Here is a 24,786-nt window from a genome sequence, read left to right as displayed (position 1 = left end):
CCTAGGGCCTTACATTTTTGGTGGTACATCTGCAAGTATTATTGGATGAAAAGATGATCTAGACCCAGTCTGGTTTCAGGATTGATGCTGGGACAGATTCAGGAGAGAAGCCTGGTTGGAAAGGCAATCCATCCCTTCTCAGGCAGAGACGTAGCTGCCAAGTAGGTCCCTCTTTTTCACAGTTTCTCCTCATGCCTGCCTCTCCGTCCTGCCTGACTCTTCATCCCTTGAGAGCGCCTAGTATTCCTGAGCTGCTTAACACAACCTGTAGCCATCTGAAACTGTCTCACCCCATTTGAATGAGGGACTGCTGATTGACTAAGGATCCAGGCCTTGGCCAAACAAAGTGCCTAGCCCTAACATGTTAAGGATTCTAAAATGATGCAGAAACTTACGCCTAAGAGCTGCATTGTTACACAGTTCAGTGTTGCAACAGTACCTCTTCATCTCATAGAATTTACCAATTGCTGCAGTGAAGCTCTAATTGCCTGAGTAACAAGGGCTGGATGACGAGCATTTATTCAAAAGTTGCACTTTGTGTTTCACTATGAAAAAGAATTTGAAACAAATCTCTAGATATGGAAAACATATGCAGGTCTATTGCTCCTAAGGCACATTCATTCCAATTTTGCAGGACCTTTTCAAACTAACAACATGGAAAATATTATTAAATTTTGAAATAGAATATATGAAGAACTTCATTTCGGGTCAAGTTTGTAGCACGAAGATTCATGGCTTCTTCTATACATCTGACAATAAATCTGCCATACACTGCACTCTCTCTGCCAGTCGATAATAACAGTTTGCAGGTTGGGGAAATGATTCTCTGAACTCCTGTTCCCCAACGTATGACACTTGCATTGCACCAATGTTACTGCCTCCTTGCCCCTCTCCCTCCAAGGATGTTGGAACAGATGATCAAATGAACACCACCATCCCACCCAGGATTGCCCCAAGGCATTTTGGCACCTGAGGCGAATCACAAAATGGCACCCACACCCTCCTGGGTAGAAAGGGTGGGTGAATCAGGAACAAGCAAGGGGATTAAATTAACCTTAACCAATGGTTGAAGTAGGAACCAAACACCATCAGGGTGGAGGAGCCACTCTGACTCAAGCTGGGTAACTGAAACCCTTTATAAGAGTTGACCAACAGGAATGCTTCCTTTATGTTGGTTCCTTCCTCATCATTTCATGTCTGAGAATTATTTCTAAATTACTTGAGGGTGTATAGGGAGCAATAAACGTTTGAAGCACCTTCTTTTCCCATCCCGATTGCTCAGCTTTTGACTAGTTTTTATAGATCTGTGAAATAATTCTCAATTTTAATGTCATTTTTGGCAAAGGGAATATTCAGTTTATATTCCAGGCTTATTGTCCTAGTTGGATTACAAAAGCTAAACTAGAGTTCATTGATTTGGGTCAGCAGGGATTTCTGGTTAATGCAAATCAAGTTCAAGTTAGGATATCAGCCCCCAAATTCAGTCACTGATTGTGATTAGGTGATGTTAGATTCCTATTTTCATATGTAAGCCATCCCTTACTTCAGGATTAGGAAGCTGTGGTCCTCCAGATGTTGTTGGACTAGATCTCCCATCATCCCTGACTGGTGGCCCGGCTAGCTGAGGCTGATGGGAGTTATAATTCATCTACAGCTGAAGTGTCACAGCTTCCTCACCTCACTTTTTTCATGGGTGAGTTGCCCCAGAAAGCCATTTCCGATCTTGAGAAGGAGAGGGGGTTGCGGGCGGAAACCCCTCCCACATGGCTCACGCGGGGGCTGCCCTTGCTCCCGCGTGATTAGGGAATCCCCGGGCGTGTCGCCAGCCTGAGCCGCCAATCGGCGGACCGGGGGGGCGCGATCTGGCCTATTTATGGCCGGGCCCGCCCGGGGACCGCCCTCTTTGCCCTCACTCACCTGAGCAGTTCCCCATCCCACCCACCCTTTAGGTTTAACTAGCTATGACCTTGCTATGGACTTTGGTTGGTCGCCGCAAGGGGCCTGGTAGGAATTTTTCCAAGTTGGCGCAATTCGTGCCTTTTGGTTTTTTCGCCTACCTCGTAGCAATTCGTCACAACTTTTCGGTATTTGGCGGTTAGGCATTGGCAGGGGTTAATTGTTATGCGAATGAAGAAAGGGGGAGGAGCGCCATCACCTCCCAGAATGAATGGGTAGTCCGGTAAAGGACTCCGGGGGGCGTTGCCTTGTCCGAAACCTAGGGAGGTAAGGGCCTCCAGCACGCCCCTGAGCGGTGACACCCGTGGGATCCTAGTTGCCGTACTTCAACAGGACTCCCGCGGCTTGTGGACAACCCTTCCCGGTCCCCGTGCCGGGTAGTCGATAGGAGCCAATGCCTAAGGCCAATACCTTCCAATTCTGTAATCAATAAAGTTGTGGCCTTTTATGCCCATTAAAACTTAAACTCTGTGTCCAGTGTCTTCATTTCATTTCACATGGGGGAGGGTTCTCGCCACGCAATAGACATATAGACTTCTATATGCTAGTAGAATCCTAGTAGAACTATGTTAACATATGTTATATTCTAGTAGAACTATATATTAACATGGATCTACTCCAACAACAAAAGCCAAAAAGTCAGGAAAATCTTACTTATGTTTGTACTCAGAACAGTGGCCTCACAGGAATTTTCCTTGGAGTCAGAATGTGTTTTTCAATAGCCAGTATATGTCAGTCGAGTCCTGTTATAGATATATCTGCACTTCAGAGATACAGTGGTGCCTCGCAAGACGAAATTTATTCGTTCTGCGAGTTTTTTCATCTAGCGAATTTTTCGTCTTGCGAAGCACGAAATCCCATAGGAATGCATTGAAATTCAATTAATGCGTTCCTATGGTCAAAAAAAGTCCAAACAAAGCCAAATTTGGTACAACAAGAGTTTATTAATTGCTCTTTAAAGTCACACATACTGTAAAGAGCATTTCAAAAACTGAAGGAACAATAAATTAAGTTTCTAAACATGACAGAAAAACATTTTAAAATCAACAAAGTGTACAGTACATTTTCTAAGACTCTGGGGGACCACTCGAAGAAGGTTCCTCTTCCACTCTTTGCTTCTTGCTGAAGAACCTGTCCATGGTCTGCTGCTTCATCCGCCTTTTCAGCACCTCCCTGAAAGGCGACGTGACCGTCGTATCAAAAGTGTTCGCAAGGTCATGTGCCACGTGCTTGTCAGGGTAGTGCTGCTGTGCAAAAGCCTGCACATCCTTCATGCAAATGTCCCTCAGTTCTTTGGAGGACAGCCGTTCCTCAGTTGCTTCCTCCTCTTCCAGCGAGGCCTGCTCCTGCGCAGCCTCTGCCTGCAGTTCGACCAGCTCCTGGGTGGTCAGCTCGTGGTTGTGCTCCTCCACCAGCTCACTGACGTCCTCCTCTGTGACCTCCAGGCCCATGGTCCTTCCCAAGGCAACAATGTCCTGCACCACTGTTGACTCTGGTGCATCAGAGTCACTTGGTGCCACACAGTCCGGCCACAGGCTGCACCAAGCGCAATTCAAATTTCTCTGGCTGATCCTATTCCAGGCCGTAGTGATCATCTTCAAGCAGGTGACGATGTCGAAGTGGTCCTTCCAGAATTCCCGCAGGGTGATGGTGGTGCAATCAGTCACCTCGAAGCATCGCCTGAAAAGCTCCTTGGTGTAGAGGTTTTTGAAATTGGCGATGACCTGCTGATCCATCGGCTGGAGCAGTGGCGTGGTGTTAGGCGGCAGGAACATGATTCTGATGAAGCTGAACTCCTCCAACAAGTCCAACTCAAGGCCTTTAGGATGAGCAGGAGCATTGTCCATCAGAAGCAAAGCCTTCAGTGGCAGGTCGTTGTCCAGCAGGTACTGTTTGACAGCAGGGCCAAAAGCAAGATTGACCCAGTCCACAAACAGCACACGTGTGACCCAAGCCTTACTGTTGGATCGCCACATGACACTCAGCTGCTCCTTGTCGACCTTGTGTTTCTTGAAGGCCCGTGGGTTGTTCGAGTGGTACACCAGCAGGGGCTTGATCTTCAGGTCACCACTTGCGTTGGCACAGAAGAGCAGGGTCAGATGGTCCTTCATGGGCTTGTGGCCAGGCAACTTGGCCTCCTCCTGTGTGATGAAAGTCCTTTTGGGCATCCTCTTCCAAAACAGCCCGGTCTCATCACAGTTGAAGACCTGCTGTGGAACGTAGCTGTCACGGCCACCCAGGACGGGTCCCAGCTCACAAGAGACCTCACTCCGTTGCAGTTTATTTACAGGAAAAGTTTATTGAAGATTTCTGCTTCTCGTACAGTTCAGCATCGTGGCCGTACGTCTGTCACGTTAGACCGCTGAAGTCCCCTCTGACTCCTCCCCTCTTCCACACCAACTTAATAGCCTGGCTCTAGACCACCTCTTCCTCTCCTTTCTTTTCCGCAGGGTCTTCCTGCCCCCCTGGGTTCCCTCTCTCCGTGACTCGCCTGAGGCTGAATCCTCTGCCGCTTCTTCCCCCCTCCTTCTGGCTTTAGGGCCGGGCTCCTCCCCTGAGCTCTCTCCACTTCCGCGCGCCTCTACGTTTGAACTTGGCGCGCGTACGTTGCTGCTGACCTTTCTTTCGACCGCTACACCACCCCTTGTTCTGCTCTCCACCCTTTCCGGCTGAACACCTTGCTCCAACCCCCTTTCTCTGTTCTCTCCTAATCCTGCTCCCTCCGAGAGGCTGACGACTCCACCCCCTTTACTCCGTTCCGGCTGAGACGCCTCTTGCTGCGTCTGTCTTCCACTGGGCTCCTCTCCGCTTCTCCCTTCTCCTCCCTTTTGCTTGATTAAGGTAACCCCCTTTTGAGAATCCTCTGACTCGCTGCTCAGACTCGTGGATTCCCTCAGAATTCCGTCATCTTCTTCCTCATCCTTCTGCCCCTCCTCCCACTCGCTCTCCGTCTCCTCTGTCATCTCCTCCTCTCTCCCAGAAACCCTGACATCCATCCCCCCCTCGAAGCCCCCCCTTCCCCCCTCCCGCTCGCCGGGTGCAGGTTGAGGAAAACGTGGTTCTTCCGGGGTCGGTTCAGGATACAAGTTGTCCACTTCAACGTTCTCCTCTGTCATCTCCGTATATGTGTGTTCGAACTCGGGTTCCCCACCCACAGACCTCACAGTCTCTTCCTCCATCACTGCTTCTCCTGGCGCTGCCTGCCAAGGACCTACCATCCATCTCTGACTCCATGCCTCCCTTGGCTGATCCACCCACCAACAAGGGCCTGTCTCCTCCCCCCCCAGTCTCGGATCCCTGGTCGGGCTTGTTTCGGGCGTATGGCCCTCGGGTGAGGAGAAACCCTCGAACGTGCTGTCTGACAAAGTGGGCGTGAAAAGCCAATCATCAAAATACTCCTCGGGCATGGGCTTGTGCGGAAAAAGTGCATGGAACTCCTCCTTCAACAGGGGTTCGTCCAACGCGTAACCCGGCACCCAGCTATTGGCAGAGGCCGGAGTGCCTTCCCTGGCTAGAAAATATTCAACTCCCTCCTCCCCCCATCTCGAGTCCAGTATCTCTGTGACCTCGTTAAGAGGTTCTGGTCTTGGCGATTCCCCCCCCTCAGGCGCCCTCCTACGTGGCTCTGGGAGTGCTCCTGACTCTTGAAACCTGTGTGGGGTTTTGTAGGGAGTGAGCACCGACCTATGAAAGACCGGGTGCACCCTGGAACCCTCCGGAAGGGCTAGACGAAAAGCCACCGGATTGATCTTAGCCTCAACTTGATATGGCCCTAGCTGCCTGTGTCCTAACTTCTTCTTGGCCAATGACCTGGCCGGCATCGCGTGGGCTGCTAACCACACCCAGTCCCCAATCTGGATGTCCTCTCCCGCCCTCCTGTGCTTATCGGCCTGCACCTTATACGCCTGTTTTGCCAGCTCCAAATGTCTCCGCAGCTCCTCGTGCACCTCTTGCAACTCCGCTGCAAACTGGTCGGCATCTTGAGGCCCCCCCCCTCCTGGTGCCGCAAATCTCGGGAAGGTTCTGGGATGACGGCCATTGTTCGCGAAGAAAGGCGTCACCCCGGTGGATGCGTGTTTCGTGTTGTTGTAGGCGAATTCAGCCATCGGCAGATAGTCCACCCACGCCGCAGGTCGCTGGTTGGCGTAGCACCGCAGGTACTGCTGCATGATCGCGTTGACCCTCTCCGCTTGACCGTTGGTTTGTGGATGTCTCGCCGATGTCAGGTTGATTTTGACGTGCAAGATGCCCAGAAGCTTTCGCCAGAAAGTGGAAACAAACTGGCGCCCCCTGTCGGACAAGACGGACTGCGGAAGTCCATGCACTCTGAAGACGTGATCGATGAAGAGCTTTGCGGTCTGTTCTGCCGTCGCCACCTTGGCACAAGGGATGAAATGCGCCATCTTGGTGAACAAGTCCACCACCACTAACACCGCCGTCTTACCTCTGGAGCTGGGCAGGTCCGTAACAAAGTCCAACGCTACCCTCTCCCACGGTTGCTGCGGTGTCTCCAGCGGTTCTAGCAATCCCGCCTGCTTCTGGTGCACTGGTTTGGACCTCTGGCAGATATCACACCTGGCGACGTAGTCCGCCACCTCTCCTCTCATCTGGGGCCACCAAAAGTCTCTAGCCACCAACTCCATCGTCTTCTCTTTGCCGAAATGGCCTGCACTAGGGGCGTCATGCAATTGTTGCAGAACCTTGGCTCGAAGATCGTCGGTGGGCACGTAAAGGGCACCCTTACGAGTCAAAAGTCCATCTTGCAATTGGAACTCATCGTTGTCTCGCGACCCTCCGCGTAGCTCCTCCATCTTGGACTGTGCAAACTGATCCCTTTGCAACGCGCGTCGCACCGCGTCCAGGTCGACTGCGATGGTAGCGCACGTCCACGCCTGCGGTGCGAAAATGTGCTTTGCTGCGATTGGAGCTGCTTCCTCCAAGTATTGCGGCTTTCGGGACAGCGCGTCTGCAATAACATTGGAGTCTCCTGGGATGTATTCTATTTTGAAGTCGAAATCCGCAAAGAACTCCGCCCAGCGCATGTGTCGCTGGGTCTGTAACTTAGCCGTCCGCCAATACTCTAAGTTCTTGTGATCCGTGCGGACTTGCACCGTGTGCTTGGCTCCTATTAAGAAGTGTCGCCACGCTTTGAAAGCTGCATGAATGGCCAACAACTCCCTGTCCCATATGGTATAATTGCGCTCCGTCTTGCTGAGCTTCCGGGAGTAGAACGCACCCGGTCTCCAGTTGCCTTGTGAATCCTCTTGCAAAAGAACGGCCCCAACCGCTCTGTCTGACGCATCGGTCTCTACCCGCATGGGTCTGCCGGGATTCACGTGGAGCAGCTGCTCTTCGGAGGCGAAAAGACCTTTAAGCGTCCGGAAGGACCGCTCCGCTTGTTCGGTCCAGACGAACTTCTTCTTCTTGGAACTGAGGGTGTCAGTGATAGCCGCCGTCGCGTTCGCAAAACCTTTAATAAACTTGCGGTAAAAATTGGCAAAGCCGATGAACCTCTGGACCTCTTTCCGATTTCGAGGGCTCTTCCAGTCCAACAGCGCTTGAACCTTAGCCCTGTCCATGGCCAGTCCCTCGTCGGACAACTTGTAGCCAAGGAAATCAACCTCTCTGACATCAAACTGGCATTTTTCCAACTTGGCGTACAGCCTGTGGTCCTTCAGCCTCTGCAGGACCTCCCTCACGTCCTTATCGTGATCCTCCGGCGATTCCGAGAAAATCAGGATATCGTCGAGAAAGCAGACACACTTCTTGTAGAGGAGACCTGCTAGCACGTGGTGCATAAATGCTTGAAAAACGTGGCTGCCATTTTGGAGACCGAAAGGCATGACTCTGTATTCGTATGTGCCCAGAGGGGTGAACATGGCGGTCTTCCACTCATCTCCTTTCCGGATGCGGATGAGATTGTAAGCTCCACGTAGGTCCAGCTTGGTGAAAATCTTGCCCCTCCTGACGGTCGCTAAAAGGTCGTCAATCTTGGGCATGGGGAAAGCTTTGGGCTTAGTCAAGCTGTTTATGAACCTGTAATCCACTATAAGCCTTTTTTGGGGCGTGTTTTTCTTCTTCACAAAGAACACAGGGCTGCCACCCGCTGCTTTAGATTCCTGGATGAAACCTCGCTTGAGGTTATGGTCTATGAACTCCCGAAGCTCTTGCATCTCGTCTTCCGACATGGAGTACAGCTTGGCAGCAGGCAGTTGCGCCCCTGGCACTAAATCAATCGCGCAGTCGTAAGGTCTGTGAGGCGGCAACTTGTCAGCTTCCTTCTCACAGAAAACCTCCAAGAAGTCCTGGTACTTGTGAGGCACTGTTTGCACCATACCCAGATGCAACTGCTGCTCGGCTTCTCCTCCTTGATCGGTCTGAAAGCAATGCTGAGCACAATACGATGAACAAAAGGTGATCTGCCGCTGGTACCACGCAACCGCGGGACTGTGCCTCTCCAGCCAACTCATGCCTAACACGATGGGTGTGTCCGATAAGTGGGTGACATTGAAACTAATAAGTTCTCGATGGTTGCCAATCTGCATCATCATGGGAGGGGTTTGCTGCACCACTTGCCCCCCCAGCAACTTCCTGCCGTCTACCGTGACCACGTTTAGAGGCGTCGTTGCAGGCAGGAGCGCCATGTTGTGCTGCTTAACGAACTGCAGTCCCACGAAGTCGGCGTTGCTTCCCGAATCGATCGTTATTGGAACCTCGAGGAGTCTCCCATCAGGCAACTGGAGTGTTGCTGTGAGCAGAACTGCCGGTCTGGGAGGCAAAGGGTCCACGCTCTGCAGTGATGCTGGGGGCTTGTCTACAGATCCGCCTGGCTGAGCCCCAGTAGCTCTGCTTCCAGCCAGGCACTGTCGTTTCCCTGAAGCTGCTCCCCTGGTTGCACCTCTGCTGTTACAGTTGCCAGTGCTGCAGTGTGCTTCTGGAGCCTCTGGGGGCACTCTTTCGCCATATGGTGCGCACTGTCACAGATGTAACACTTCCTGGTTCCTCTAGGAGGCTTCGCTTTGGCTGCACCAGGGACAGGGCTCTGGGATGGCTTCTGAGCCCTAGCACCACCAATCTCCATTGGCTCCTCGCTGTCCTTCCCCATTGGCGAGGGGTGCGCACGGCTGAAATCCCTGTGCACAAAAGGGAGAGTCCTCGCTTGCGCACGCGCTTGGGGCCCGTCCTCCTCGTGCCACGGACGTCCCTCATGTCGAATTCCAATAGCTAAAGCCCGTTGCACCACGTCTTCTAGGGTCTGGGGTCTGTCCCCCCTAGCGATCTCATCCTTGATGGGGGGGCTCAATCCCTCCCAAAAAAGATCTCTGACCGGCTTACTGTCCTTTGGCCAATCTAAGGCGGTGAGCAATGCAAAAAATCTAGAGTGGTATTGGCGCACAGTCGCTTTCCCCTGCCTCAGCCCGTGCATTTGACGGCGCGCAATGTCCACATCCACAGAGGATTGAAAACAAGAATCCATCGCTTTGATGAACGCAGTTGAATTGCGACGGGCCGGTCCATCTTCGCGCCACAGATTGCGTAGCCAAGCCCTGGCCTCCCCATGCAGGTGCGAAACAATGAACCCCACTTTCTCCTCCTCATCCTTAAAATCGTGACGGAGTAAATGCAGTGCATATACGACGTCCGCTCTGAAATTGGGATAGTCTTGCAAGTTGCCATTAAAATGCGGAACCAGGGCACCCCCCCTCCGTCCAAGCGCAATGCCCTCCGCTCTGGAACCTGGGGCCCCCGCCCTGTCCGCGTGTTCCCACCTTGCCTGCAAATCCTGGCACGTCTTCTCCAAGTCGTCATTCTTCTTCTGCGAAGCAATGACTGCCGATGTGAGAGCGGTAACCTGATCCCGCAGTGCAACCAGCTGCTCCTCAGCGCTCATGGCTGCTCCCGTTCGTGAGCTTCGCAAAAAAAATTTTTTGCTTTCTGAGAGGGGACTTACTGTCACGGCCACCCAGGACGGGTCCCAGCTCACAAGAGACCTCACTCCGTTGCAGTTTATTTACAGGAAAAGTTTATTGAAGATTTCTGCTTCTCGTACAGTTCAGCATCGTGGCCGTACGTCTGTCACGTTAGACCGCTGAAGTCCCCTCTGACTCCTCCCCTCTTCCACACCAACTTAATAGCCTGGCTCTAGACCACCTCTTCCTCTCCTTTCTTTTCCGCAGGGTCTTCCTGCCCCCCTGGGTTCCCTCTCTCCGTGACTCGCCTGAGGCTGAATCCTCTGCCGCCTCTTCCCCCCTCCTTCTGGCTTTAGGGCCGGGCTCCTCCCCTGAGCTCTCTCCACTTCCGCGCGCCTCTACGTTTGAACTTGGCGCGCGTACGTTGCTGCTGACCTTTCTTTCGACCGCTACACCACCCCTTGTTCTGCTCTCCACCCTTTCCGGCTGAACACCTTGCTCCAACCCCCTTTCTCTGTTCTCTCCTAATCCTGCTCCCTCCGAGAGGCTGACGACTCCACCCCCTTTACTCCGTTCCGGCTGAGACGCCTCTTGCTGCGTCTGTCTTCCACTGGGCTCCTCTCCGCTTCTCCCTTCTCCTCCCTTTTGCTTGATTAAGGTAACCCCCTTTTGAGAATCCTCTGACTCGCTGCTCAGACTCGTGGATTCCCTCAGAATTCCGTCATCTTCTTCCTCATCCTTCTGCCCCTCCTCGCACTCGCTCTCCGTCTCCTCTGTCATCTCCTCCTCTCTCCCAGAAACCCTGACAGTAGCCCTCCGTCTTCACAACCTCCAGGAACTCCGCTGCAAAGTCTTCAGCCGCAGGAACATCAGAACTGGCAGCCTCTCCATGCCTGACCACGCTGTGGATTCCAGATCTTGCCTTGAACCGGTCAAACCAACCTCTGCTTGCCTTGAAGACTTCTGGCTCACCTGAGGTTCCTGGCTGTTCCTGGACGAGGTCTGTGTGCAAGGCCTTGGCCTTCTCACAAATGACGGCCTCAGTCACTGTGTCCCCTGCACGCTGCTTCTCTTCTAACCAGATGAGCAGCAAGTTCTCGACCTCCTCCAGAATAGCTGGGCGGTTCTTCACGATCCTGGTGACTCCCTTGGCTGCATCAGTCGCAAGGATCTTCTCCCTCATCTTCAGAATGGTCCCGATGGTCGATGGAGTCCTCCCGTACTCCCTGGCGAGGTCTGTCACACGCATTCCACCATCGTGCTTCCGGATGATCTCCTTCTTCATTTCCAGCGTCACCTTCTCCTTCTTCCTCTCGCTGGCCTCTGCAGCAGCAGTCTTCTTGGGTCCCATGGCAGCACAGCTCCTACCTTCGCAAACTCAGGGGAAAAAAATCAGTGCCTCACATCCAAAAAATTCAAAAGCACCCAGCCACCCACCACACAGAAATTCAAACCCAGAACCAAGTCCTTGAATTCCAAACACCCAACCCAAAATCCAAAACCCCCCAAAAAAGTTTTAAAAGTTTAACTTACCAAATGGCTGCAAAAGAAGTTTTGGAAAAGCTTCAAAAATCTCCAAAGTCCTCAAAAACCTCAAAAAAGGCTACCACACCGCGTGCTATGAGTTGCTCCTCGAAGTCAAGTCGCAACTGCACCTCTTCAAGCAATGCACCCTGGGTATTAACGGTTTTACGAAAAAGGAAACAAACTTGCAAGACATTTTCGTCTTGTGAAGCACCTCAAAAAACGAAAAACTCTTTCGTCTAGCGAGGCATTCATCTTGCGGGGCACCACTGTAATGCTGAGGAAACAAAGATTACTTCATAGATTATTATTACTATTACCATTATTATTATTTGGTTTTGTTGCTTGCTTAATGAGACACAGAGGAGGAGGTGATAGTGAAACCAAAACTCCAAAATATACTTTGAAGAAGTTGCAATACAAAACTATACAGACTTATCTGGGAGTAAGACCCATTGAAATCAGTGACACTTACATCAAGGAAGACAGATATAGAATTGCATTGTAATCCCTTTGAAATAAATGGTTACTACTTCCACCAACAGTGCATAGGAGTGTGCTGAAATCCATACGCCGCTTCCAATCCTTCCAGCCAAATATATTTTTTGGTGAGGGATGCGGTGGAAACTTGAGAAGCACCTTTGGCTATCAAGGAAGGAGTTGCATTGCTCAGTAGGCCTAACATAAATAATGAAGTGAAGAGAAGGACACCCCAAGATAGACAGCTTAGTGATGAATGTCCTCTGTGCCTTGGTTGATAGTATAGCAGGAAATGAGGATATTGCTCTGTGTCCAAGAGCAGTGTTCAAGAGCAGCTGGATCACATCAATCACCCATCTAGTCCAGCATCCCAAACGATCCTTGTGGAAAGCCTGCAAGCTAGACAAGACTGTGACAATATTCTGTCCATCAAAAATCCCCAGCACCAATTATTCAGAGGCAAAACGTTTTTTGACAGTGGAAGTAGAACATAGGCATTGTGGGAAAACATGCCCTCTCTGAATTCATCTAATCCTGTTTTTAAGTCATCTGAGTTGGTGGCCATCACTGCAGCCTATTAGAGTTGCCATATCTTGAAGAGCAAAACGAGCACAGCCAGAGCTGCTGTTAGCCTGCCAGACAGTGAAAGAGGCATAAGGGCCCAGTGGGAGTGGCCTTCCGCCCTCCTGTCATGATAGTCCTGTACCCATGGACATCTGAACAGCCACTCCAAGAATGATGCTTTTGTATATACTTCCCTCCCTTGGCCTAGGTGGGCATTAAAATCCCCTGTCAGTACAATAGGTAGATTGGGGCAAATGGTGTCCAAATTCTCGAGCACGTGTGCAAGGACATCCCATTGATGGTTCTTGGATATGACAGTAGAGGTGGGAGGAATATACACCTTGACCAGTAACATGACCTGGCTCTCCAGCTCTACCTTTGTTGCTAAAAGTTTGCGATTTGCATTAGCCGAGAGAATGTGTTCACACAATTAGAACGAGGGGCAAAGTTCCATAATATTTAATTAGTTCTCAGTAATTATCTTGGAGTCATTGTATTCCATTCAGTGCATACCAGTGTGTCCCTGGCACTTTTCAACAGTCCTGAGCTATGCCTAGCTTTGCCAGCTGAGCAGTCACCTGAGCTGTACCTTGAGGCTTTCATTGCAATTTGATTAGTATATTGCTCCGTCCAACTTAGTAAGATTCCACTTCAGTTGCAGAACTGTAGTAGCCTGACTGCATAAAACAACAAAGTCTCAGAGGAGCAGATTGTAGAAGAGCAAAATAATTGCATAAGGTACAAGTGGAGTCCAGAGGTGGATGTACTTCTACACCCATTGTGTTAGGAGACTGGACATAAAGAGAGGAGACAAAAACGTACTGTATCAGATTCAACTGGAGCCACATTATTAATTATTACTGAAAAATTCTGAACCACATAGGTGGGAAAGACCACATGTGCACAGTATGCAAATCATCTGTTAGGCTCCAATGCTTTTTGGGAGGCCTAACCTGCAGGAAGGACAGGTAAGTTAATCTTCTGGAAGAACTGCAAACCAAATTTGGACAAATTCAGAAAATGTGGGCAGGTGAGGATTTTGTCTAACTCTTGTATGGAAGCAGCACCCCCGCCCCCAATTGCAAGCCACCAAATGTGGCTTCCTGAGAAAGGATGGGGAGAAAAGGACTCACCTCTTGTTAGGTGAGCTTTGTGTATCAGGTAAAGGTAAAGGTAAATGACCCCTAGATAGTTAAGTCCAATATAATTTCCTTCGGGGTGTGGCACTCATCTATCTGGGTCACACCAGTCACTCTTTGCCTATTTGGCTCTCAATTGCCTTCACCATTTAAATTGTAAAGTATCTATCTCAGAAAAGTAATCAGAAGCTTCTATCAGCAACTAATGAGATCATAACTAATGAGCTTTGCATTTCAGTATCTCCCTCTTTATCTTTCTAGTGAAAAAACAACTCCCATTCCTGGACCTCACTTTTGTTCCCAAGTGTTTCCTGTGATATGAGTCCATGGCCTATAAATTCCTCCAAGTAAGCCTCTACCTGCGTCAATTTCCTTGTTGATCTATCTCTGCTCTGAGTCTTCTAATCTTTCTAGAATGCTGAAGGCACTCCTGAGTGCATGCCTCCTCTTGGCCCTGCTTTCTGCAGGTAAGATGGGGGACATTTAATTACCTTTGGAGGACACTGAGGAAAACTTGCTTCGTGAGAGGGAAAGGGAGTTAGCAGTGTAGATCAGCACCATAGAGAGCAAGAACTGCTGGGTTACCAAGAGAAAGTAGGGGAGAGTCAAGTCAAGAGATTATTTCTTGTGATGTCATACAGATAAATTATGTCATGTAGTAAAATAATGAAATATCCCATTCTAACATGGAAGCTGCATTTCAGCAATACACACAAAATGTGCATCTCTCTCTCTCTCTCTCTCCCTCTCCCTCTCCCTCTCCCTCTCCCTCTTCCTCTCCCTCTCCCTCTCCCCCTCCCCCTCCCTCCCTCCCTCTGTGTGTGTGTGTGAGGGTAAGGAAACAGATGGGGGATTTGCAAAGGGAAGAAATTTCCAGATGAAAATGTTGGGCATGATGTCAAAGTGCAGGGAAAGTGCTAAGAAGGTGAATAAGCTCTTCTTTAGTGGGGGAGGTGGAGAAAATATGCCTTAAAAACAGGACAGAATAGTAAAAGTTGTTTTGGAAAGGAAAGGGAAGAAGAAAAAGTATGGCCATAGCAGGAAGAAATTAAATACATTTTACAAAGAAAGACACCTTCAAGTCTACTCCTTGGAACAGATCACATCAACCCACTGGTGAGGATCCAGATTCACTACTACTTCTCATTGATTGTGGAAATGTGGGGAGCTGAATGTGATTTGAGTGTCAGACAAGGATCCAGGAGGCTAGGGTTCAAATCTTCACTCAGCCACGAAGCTCACTGGAGGATCCCTCAGCTTAACCTACCTCACAGGAAACATCTGAGGATAAAATAGAGAGGAGAAAACCATGTACACTACCTTGAACTTATTAGAGGAAGTTGCTGCCCATAAATAAATGAATTAGAAAAATAAGAAATTGACAGCAAGTGAAATTGATAGATTGGTTCATCCCTAGTCGAGGATCCTGTCCTAACACTGACCAGCCCAATGACTATTGGAAGCACACAATTGGAACCACACCACAGCAACACTCTGGCTTACTGTGGGTTCCAGCAACTGTTATTTGAAATATGCTTCTTTTCATATTGAAGGTAGTACATAGCCATCATGCATAGTAGCTTTAGTAGTCTTATTCTCCATCAATTTATTGAATCCTCTTTAAAAGTCATTGAAATAGGTGGCATTCAGTGCCTCTTGTAGAACATTCCATAGTTTAATTGTGCTCAGATCTAAGCTTGTGACCAAACAGTGGGAAGAAAATGTATTTAAGTGAGAGTCTGGATGGGAGGGAAAGTTGGCTGTGGGGAAGGGAGGGTACAGCTCCCCACTTCTTGCAAATAATTAAACCAGTGTTCTGAACAATGGCTACAAGAGTTTTAATTAATGAGTGTTTTATTCATTTCATTCTCTTCTATTACAATGCTTATTAAATTGAACACTTTTTTAAAAAAAGTTTTATTATACTATCACCTCCTCCTCTGTGTCTCATTAAGCAAACAGGAAAACCAAATGATGATGATGATGATGATGATGATGATGACAATTCATGAATCTTTTGCTCCTGTCCTCAGCGGTATCTCTGACTTGCAAATATAAGTTTAACAGGACTGGAATGACAGATAACAGCAATGCAGAAACAACTTGTAATAATAATGTTATATATACCTGTTCTGCCAGTGTTCTGCATACAAATATAGGTAAGATTTGCTTGTCTTTTTGTCTTTTGCTGTTGGATTTGACCCAGGTTAAGATATAGGTGAACTTTAAGGGATCTATTAGCATATAGAAGTCTATGCTGGAGGAACTCACCTATGAAAAAAGTGAGGTGAAGAAGCTGTGACACTTCAGCTGTAGATGAATTAGAACTCCCATCGGCTTCAGCTAGCCAGGCCACAAGTCAGGGATGATGGGAGATGCATATGAATTGCTTGCATATGAAAATGGGGAATCTAACATCACCTGATCACAAGCAGTGGCTGAATTTGGGTGCTGATCGCCAAGCTTGGAGAACTTGGTTTGCATCAACCAGAAATCCCTATTGACCCAAACCAGTGAACTCCACTTTAGTTTTGGTTATCAAACTAGGACAAGAAGCCTGCAATATAAGCTGAATATCCCCTTTGCCGTAAATGACATTAAAATTGAGAATCCTTTCACAGATGTATAAAAAGTATTCAAAAGCTGAGGAACCAGGAGGGAGAAGAACATGCTTCACACTTGAGGGTTGATTTGATCCCTTTGCTTGTTCCTGATTCACCCATCCCTTCTACCCAGGAGGGAGTGGGTGCCAATTTGTGGTACACCTCAGTGCCAAAATGCCTTGGGGCAATCGTGGGTGGGATGGTGCTTGCTTGACCATCCCTTCCAACATCACTGCTACATTCTTGGAGGGAGAGCGGTAAGGGGGTAGTAAGGTTGATGCAATGCAAGTGTCTTGCCAAGTGTCTTGTGTTCAACAACAGGAGTTCAGGGAAGCATGTCCCGAACCTGCAAACTGTTAGGATTGACTAGAAGAGAAAGTGCAGTGTATGGCAGATGTATTGTCAGATGTATAGAAATAGGCATGATTCTTCATGCAACAAATTTGACCTAAAATGAAGTTCTGCATAAATTCAAAATTTAATGCATTTTGAAAATTAATTGTGAACCTTAAAAGAGAAGCTGGTTCTATGGAATAAGGAGGCAAGAGACTACTTGTTATGGTTGAGAGCTGAACACTTAAATGCCTGCAGAAAACCTTTCTTTTCCATTAAGAATACACTGGTTCTTATTGTATCTTTTATGTATTACAACTGAAAAACATTTTTATATCTCTTTCCTTTTAAGATACAGCAGTGCACACACATTTAAATAAATAAACAGCACCTAATTTTAGATTGAATAATACTTTCCATATTGATACTTTGAAAAGTCCTGATTCAGGCAACACAGATTATTGGAACAATTATAATGAATGTGCTTTAGGAGCAATAGACGACACCCCCCCCCCCGATTCTGATAGTTCTTTCAAATACTTTTTCATAGATAAACCTGAAGTGCAAATTGGCAATACATGTTTGTCATCCAGTCATTGTTACGTGGGCGATTACAGCTTCACTGCAGCGGATGGTAAATTCTTTGAGATGAAGATGCAATGCTGCAACACTGACCTGTGTAACAATGCAACACTCAGCCGTAAGTTTCTGGATCATTGTAGAATCATTAACATGTTAGCACTGTGCACTGGATTTGGCCAAGGCTTGGATCCTTAGTCAAGCAGCATTACTCAGAGGACCTGTGCCTTGTTCAAATGGGGTGAGACAGCCCCAGGTGGCTACAAGTTGGGTTCAGCAGCTCAGGACTATTAGGGGCTCTCAAGGTATGGAGAATAAGGCATGACGGAGAGGCAGGCATGAGGAGAAAACTGTGAAAAAGAGGGACCTACTAGGCAGCTTTGTCTCTGCCTGAGAAGGGATGAGTTGCCTTTCCAGTCAGGCCTCTCCTTCCTGTCCCTTGAAGCAGCACCAGGAAGGATCAGATATATAATTGGATACCTAAGCTCCTGAACAGCTCATAAATAGTTTATGGTCCCTTCAAGTCCACTTGCCGTTGGCTGTTTCAAACATGGACTTTACAACCCATCTATCTTATCCAAGTGTCCTCCTGAATCACCCTTGAGCTAGTTCTTCACTGTCTTTTAATTGGCAAGCACTACCTTGGCCACCAGTTAAAATGGTGCAAAGATAACACCTTACCTTACAGCATTCTCCAAAATGTATTTATTGAATTTATTAAATTTATGTACCACCCTGTACCTGGGTGCCTCAGGGCAGTTCACAGAAACACTCAGATAGCTCATTGCTGAAGAGCGGAAAAGAGACAGAATCTCTGTACAAAAATGGGGAACTAAGAGCCTATATTTTCAGAGAGGCTACACCATAATCAATGGCATGAATACATTCAGAGATTCATACCCACCCCACTTTGGGTAAAGGTCATTCACCTCAGAGACCAATGCTGACTTTGTCCCATGCTCAGCCCTGAACCCAGATTGTTTCTAGAGCATGTTTTAATTCAAGAACACTTGCGGCTGCCCCAGCAAAACTGTACGTTCCTAGGGTGGATTCCATTTATATAACACAGAGATACAAAAACAGACAAAGACTTAATTAAGATGCTCACTATACATTTGATCTTGGAAGTTCCTGATCGCAACATGCTGGCTGAAAATGGTCTGCAGTGCCCATCCTGCTTCTCCAAAGGAAGGAAAAAGTGTAAAAGTGAGACCACCATCAACTGTCTTGAGAATGAGACCCAATGTGTTGATTTTAGAGGAGCTTTTAAGAAAGGTAACATTGCTATTCAGTCAGTTGGAAAGGCCTAGCCATTGGCTGGGTCACGCAGACTCTGTCCTGATCTCCTCTCCCTTCCTCCCTCTCTTTTTTCATTGGACTTTGCGGGAAAAGTGAAAGGGATCATATCTCTTACTGGCTCCACTCTGCACTCTTCCTTATTGTTTGCCTGCCTGGACTTTGCCCTTTAGCTTTCATAATGTCACTTGCTTGTTTAGAAGCAGAATTCAGATTCTGATGTTTATATTAAATACCCTCCTGGATGAAAGAGAAAGTGCATTCATTGCTCAACCCCAGTTGCATCTCAGTCTTTCCACCACTGGGATGCAGTGTAGGACAAAATGTGTGCCTCTTTCTCAAAAAGCATATTTATTATGTAAAAGAAATGTAATTAAATTTCCTTAAATTCTGTGACCATGAGCAGTATCTGGCTAACTCAGACCATTAGTGCAAGGATTTATAGTTGTGCAACAGAATTTCCACTCTCTTCTGCCTGTAGGTGCTCTGTATCCTCCTAAAAGCTGCTTCAAAATTTAGCAGTTATAATTTAACTATATTCGGAAAAAGATAAATTGCTTTATATGCATTATAACACTGTGACACCAGATGTCGATTTGGAGTCCTATCTTTCTGCATTGGGATTTCATAACACATTGAACTGAATCACTGTATTCATGTGCCTGAATCCAGCCTTACATGCACACCTCCCTATCAATAGTGTTTTTGAGGAATAATGCTCTTTGGAGAGGTGGCAAATTTACTACATCCTTCCTTCCTGAAAAGAAGAGGGTATTGGGAATGAACAGGGGAGGGGTATTTGGGCTGATTTGCCCCAGGAAGGAAGAGGCAGAGTCCAGGCCATTTGATCTGCCTCTGCCCTACATCCCCCCCCCATCCTTCTCCTCCCCTTTGCATCCTGGCCTTTGCTAGTTTCACTTTTGAGGGCTGAGTGAGAATTCTGATAGGAGTTCCAGGTCAGCTTTTGGGATCCCCCCCCCTTTTCTCCCACTTCATGTTAGATGTGTTTAACATGAAAACAGATATGGTAAAATAAAAGGAGGATTCTCTGGATGCTTAGGTCACAGTTTGGGACAATGAGGGAGCCTCAGTTGGCATCCAACCATCTTGAGAGACAATGGAGTGCAACTCCAGCTTTTTATGCGGCTGCATCACACTGTTGACTCATGCCAGGATCACACACTCAAGGTTCACAAACAAGGGAGGGAGTATTGTTTTCAAATATTGTTGTGTGGCCACAACATGTGCCTTTTAACAAGCCCAGGAGATGGCAGGGATAGAATTCCTTGCATTTTAATGCAAACCAACTGACCACAAGAATTTGATTTTGTTGACATAGTTAACATAGTTAACATAGTTAATTAGGGCAGTTTTCAGAACCTCTAATTTCATTATATTTTATAAAGATAAGCTGTATAGCCTTACATTGCCACCACATATGTTAAAATGTACCCCCTGCTTTTTTACACTTCCAACACTTCTTTTCTTTTCTTTTGTACTTTTTTGATAGTATAACCGGAGTTAAATAATGCCTTTTTGTTTACATCTCAATAATGTTTTTACCTGAATCCCTAATGTTGAAAATTTTGTATATTCATGTTCTGATGAAATTATAGTTTTCAGATTTCTTAAATATATACTTTTTATAACTAACCTGTTAAAATTCTCTTTCACCATCTCAGGCACCATCTCCTGTTCCCTTAGTAAAGGACTAAAGTCAACACTTCTTTCCTTTTTTCCAGATACCTTTTTCCCCAATTATTTCACTTTCCAAGGTTGTGCAACAGCAAATTTCTGTGCCATCCGGAAAAATGGAAGAGTTTTTATTGGAATTAGGAGGTTTATTCTTTCAGTTTATGAAGAAAGCTGTTATAATGCTTCACGAATCTCACACCAGCCTGAACAGGAAGGGTAAATCGGACACTGTAGACCTCCTCGTGTATTCCAAAATCCATGGCAATGAGGGGGAATTGGAGGCCTAGTGGTGAAATCTAGGACTCGGGATCTCTGTTTCTTGCTTGCTTGCTTTTGGTGAAAGTAAAGAGAAACAAGAGCAGAGAAAAGGGGGTCAGAATGTGGGGATTGTGGATTCTAAATACAAAGAACTATTAAAAAATAGTTAAGTTTTATTATGATCATTATAATGCAAAATAAATGGTTATGAAAAATAAAATGCTGGTTCTCAGATCTGTTTCTTTCAGATACAAATCCAGTTATTATTTATTGATTTAGCTGAAGAGAATACAAAAATGAAATACATAAAACTGGATAAAAACATAATAATATACATTGCACAGCTAAAATCATTATTGTAATCAGACAATTTGTTAGATAAGAGGTTTCTCCTCTGAAGAATTTAACAGGGCATTTTTTCTTTTTCTTTTTCTTTATAAGATATTTATTAAAGTTTTACAAAAAAGAAAAAACAAACACATACATACATACAACAGAAAAAAGAAAACAAACATAGAAATACATAAAAAAGAAAAAATCCATTTTTTAACTTTATACTTATTTAACCCTGTTTCTTGACTTCCTCACACTTCCCTTTTTTGTGTTCCCATTTACCCAGTCAAATTCAGCAAATCCTTACCCTCTTTCAAATCTCATTATTAATTATATAGTTCAACCTATTATGTCTCCAGTCTTTCTTACAACAGGGCATTTTTTCAGCCAGAGTTCACTGGAGCTCAGCTCTGGCCCCTCTCATGTGGGTGCCATGGGCAAAAGATGTGAGACATAATATACAGATGATAGATTGGGAAGGATTATGGAAAAGTGATATAAAATTTATGGCACTTAAGGAGAGTTGTTTGAAAATGATGTACAGATGGTATTTAACTCTGGTTATACTATCAAAAAAGTACAAAAGAAAAGAAGTGTTGGAAGTGTAAAAAAAGCAGGGGGTACATTTTAACATATGTGGTGGCAATGTAAGGTTATACAAAGTTTTGGGGAAATGATTTATAATGAATTGAAAAAAAAGGTTAAAATAACATTTGTTTAAAAACCGGAAGCTAGCTTTCTTTCTTTCTTTCAATTTTTTTTATTCATTTTGTAACACAAATAAAAAACAAACAGAAAAGACAAACAATACGAACAAATTCTTGTCATATCCTTATTTTTCTAAACATTGTTAAGTGGGTTTCCCCAAGTCCCACCTATCTAGTTTTCATTTTACCTCATCTTTAGCAGTTTACATATATCATAATTTCTAACCATCTTTTTTTTAAAATCACACTTAAAATAACTTCACATTTTATCACTTACAAATAATACCCTATCTTCTACTTCTAACCCTATAGCCTATATCCACTTCCAAAGCTATTCTAAGGTTTAAATATTAACATATTGAAAAAATATTCCTTAAACTTCTCCCAGTCTTCTTCCACTGTTTCTTCTCTCTGGTCTTGGAGTCTCCCGGTCAGTTTGGCAAGTTCCATATAGTCCATCATCTTCATCTGCCATTCTTTGATAGTTGGTAAATCTTGTTTCTTCCAATTCTTCACTAACAATATTCTTGCAGCTGTTGTGGCATACAGAAAAAAGGTAACATCATTTTTGGGGATTTCACCCCCCACTATACCAAGTAAAAAGGCTTCTAGTTTTTTAATAAATGTGTTTTACAACACTTTTTTCAATTCATTATAAATCCTTTCCCAGAAGTCTTTTATCTTGGGGCATGTCCACCACATGTGGTAAAAGGTTCCTTCTTTTTCTCTACATTTCCAGCATTTATTATCATGAGTATGATACATTTTTGCTAGCTTCACTGGTGTTAAATACCATCTGTGCATCATTTTCATCAAATTTTCTCTTAATACATTACAAGCTGTAAATTTGATTCCCTTTTTCCACAATTTCTCCCAATCCACCATCATGATATTGTGCCCCACATCCCTGGCCCATTCAATAATTACAGATTTCACTTGTTCATCTTTCGTATGCCATTCCAGCAATAAATTATACATCTTAGATAGGTTTTTGTTTTTGTATCTAGAAATTCCGTTTCCAGTTTGGATTTGTCTGTCTGAAAACCAATTTTCTTATCCATTTTAAACACTTCATTTATCTGGATGTACTGGAACCAATCGTCTACTTTATCTTTCAGCTGATGATAAGGTTTTAATCTAAATTGGTCCCCAACTTCCATCAAAATATCATTGTACTTCAACCACGTATCTTTCATATTCAACCTTTTATGGGTCTTAGCTTCCAATGAAGAAAACACCTGGGTGTTTTCTATTCTAACACCTGGGTGTTTTCTATTCTAACAAATCCCTGTATCTTATCCAAACTGTGTACAAAGATTTTCTAATTATATGATTACATAATTTGTGAGCTTTTATCTTGTCATACCATAAATATGCATGCCAACCAAATACATTATTGAACCCTTCCAAATGTAGAACATTTGTATCTTCCAATAACATACATTCTTTCAACCAGCAAAAGGCTGCAGCTTCAAAATAGATCCTTAAATCCGGCAGGGATTTAATAATTTAAACTTAATTCTGGGTTTTCCCCCGCTGCCAGATAAATTTAGATAATACATTTTGCCATTCCTTAAAACAATTCAACTTCTCAATGATAAGAAGTACTTGGAACAAAAATAACAACTTAAACAATACAATCATCTTTATCGCAGAAATTCTACCCCAAAACCAGAAGCTTTTTTAATAGGTATAACTGGAATGGATATACTGAAAGAATACAAAAATCTGTTTATGTGCATAACAACAGCCTCATGGACATAGATAGCCCAACACTGGAAAGAAGAACAAGTTGCAACCAAAAAAGATTGGCAACTTAAATTAATGGCATATGCTGAAATGGCTAAATTAATCAGAAAACTAAGAAATCAAGAAGACAACAAATATATAAAAAAAGAATGAAAAATGTTTATTGCATATTTACAAAAGCATTGTAAGAAAATTAACACAATAACTTGTAATATTAAGGACAATGTTCAAAATTGGGAATAATTAAGGATAAGGAAATTATAGACATGTACAATAGAAGATAATACAAAAGAACCAGGGGAGGGAATGGAGCAAAGTCAAAGGATCTGAGTTATCCCAAAATACGGTGTGATTGATTATGCAGAGTGAGGCTTTCCTGCCCCCCCCCACTCTATTTTGTTCAAGTTACCACTGCTGACAACTTCCAAAAGGAGAAGCTTTGCAAGCTCAAAGATGGGGACCAGGAGATCCCATTACTGTGAAGGCGGGCAAACTCAGGCCGGGGCAAGCGCAGAAGCACTAAAAATCCCCCCCCCCTGCACAACCAAAGAGTGGTGTGCTAGGGGGAAGGCAGCCTCACTCACGCCTCCTCCGCACCTCAGGAGGTGCGAAAATGCTTTTTATAGGGCTGCGGCTGAGCACAGCCATGGCCAGTGGCCCCAAGAAATATAACCACCCCTGAGGGCAGCAGAAGCCGCAAGAACAAGGTGGAAGGGGGGAAGCGGGCCAAAGCCCCTGCAAGCCCTCCGATGGCACCCGGACACTCAGCACCACCAAGGATCGCTCCCCAACTGGCGGGAAAAACCATGGGGTGCCGCCAAGGCCACAACAGGCCGCCACAAGCCTCCCCTCCCCACAAGCCTAAACAGGCGCTGCTCTCCTCCCCGGGCCGCCAGCAAAGCTGCAGAAAGGTTGCGAGGCAGCAGCGGAAGCTTCCCCCCTCCAATCAGGCAGCCAAGGGCACAGAACGGCTCTCCCAAAGCGGATCGGGGCCCTGTGGGGTGGTGGCTGCCCCAGGGCCGGGGGGGACCCCACCCTCAGGCCCAAATGTCCACTTCTTAGTGATTCAACAAATTGTAAAAGAAACGGGGGTATAAAAAAAGGAGAAATTTGCTAATTGCAGAGGGGAGGGGGAAGGGAAAGCGACGGGAAGGAGAAAAGGAACAGGCTTTAAGAAGGGGACTTAGGATGGAGCCGAATAGGATAATAAAAATGTTTTGAGCAAGCTCAAAGTTAATACAACCGTCTCCAAGGCTTCCTACACAGGCTCAGAGTCTGATCTGGTGCACGCAGCCCAAGAGAACACCCCAGGCTGCATGCCCTGTATTTAAGACCTCTGACCCCTCCCACCATTTAGCAACATAACAATCTCCCCAGCAACACTCCTTGCCCAATCACAGGTTGTGGCCAATTTAACCCAACAACAGTGGGGTGGCCTTCAGGCCCCCACCGCAACACGTGCTCTCTGTTATGGAGAACACGCTTTGGCAGGAATCAAAACATTAACTTTTAGGTTTTATTGTATTATAAAGTCTTTTTTTTCAGATGAATACTTCAGAATGCAGAAGAATATATATAGCAGACAGGATGGCTGAAAGTTACAGGATCCTTGGGGTAATCATGGTGAAGCTTCAGTATCAGGATTCAGGTTCAGTTTTCC

At 46.0% G+C, this 24,786-nt stretch overlaps 1 protein-coding gene and 1 long non-coding RNA gene across 2 annotated transcripts; both read left to right on the top strand.

Annotated features, from left to right (window-relative positions):
- Positions 1-10,680: 10,680 nt before the first annotated feature.
- On the top strand, positions 10,681-11,248 carry LOC309376453. The gene is made up of 2 exons (XR_014171199.1): positions 10,681-10,767; positions 10,961-11,248. It is a non-coding gene; the product is annotated as an uncharacterized lncRNA (long non-coding RNA).
- A 1,939-nt stretch (positions 11,249-13,187) lies between these two features.
- On the top strand, positions 13,188-20,485 carry LOC309375683 (phospholipase A2 inhibitor and Ly6/PLAUR domain-containing protein-like). Its single transcript, XM_081921583.1, has 6 exons — positions 13,188-13,402; positions 13,835-14,040; positions 15,607-15,732; positions 17,060-17,209; positions 18,217-18,363; positions 20,127-20,485. Exons 2-6 carry the CDS (start codon positions 13,989-13,991, stop codon positions 20,297-20,299), a joined length of 648 nt encoding a protein of 215 aa, XP_081777709.1. The 5' UTR covers positions 13,188-13,402; positions 13,835-13,988; the 3' UTR covers positions 20,300-20,485.
- The last annotated feature ends 4,301 nt before the right edge of the window (positions 20,486-24,786 follow it).

The sequence above is a fragment of the Podarcis melisellensis genome (genome assembly GCF_964234715.1).
Source record: "Podarcis melisellensis genome assembly, chromosome: 8".
Taxonomy (NCBI): Eukaryota; Metazoa; Chordata; class Lepidosauria; order Squamata; family Lacertidae; genus Podarcis; species Podarcis melisellensis.
The sequence above is the reverse complement of the archived record's forward strand: the minus strand, read 5'-3'. Positions and strand labels throughout refer to the sequence as shown.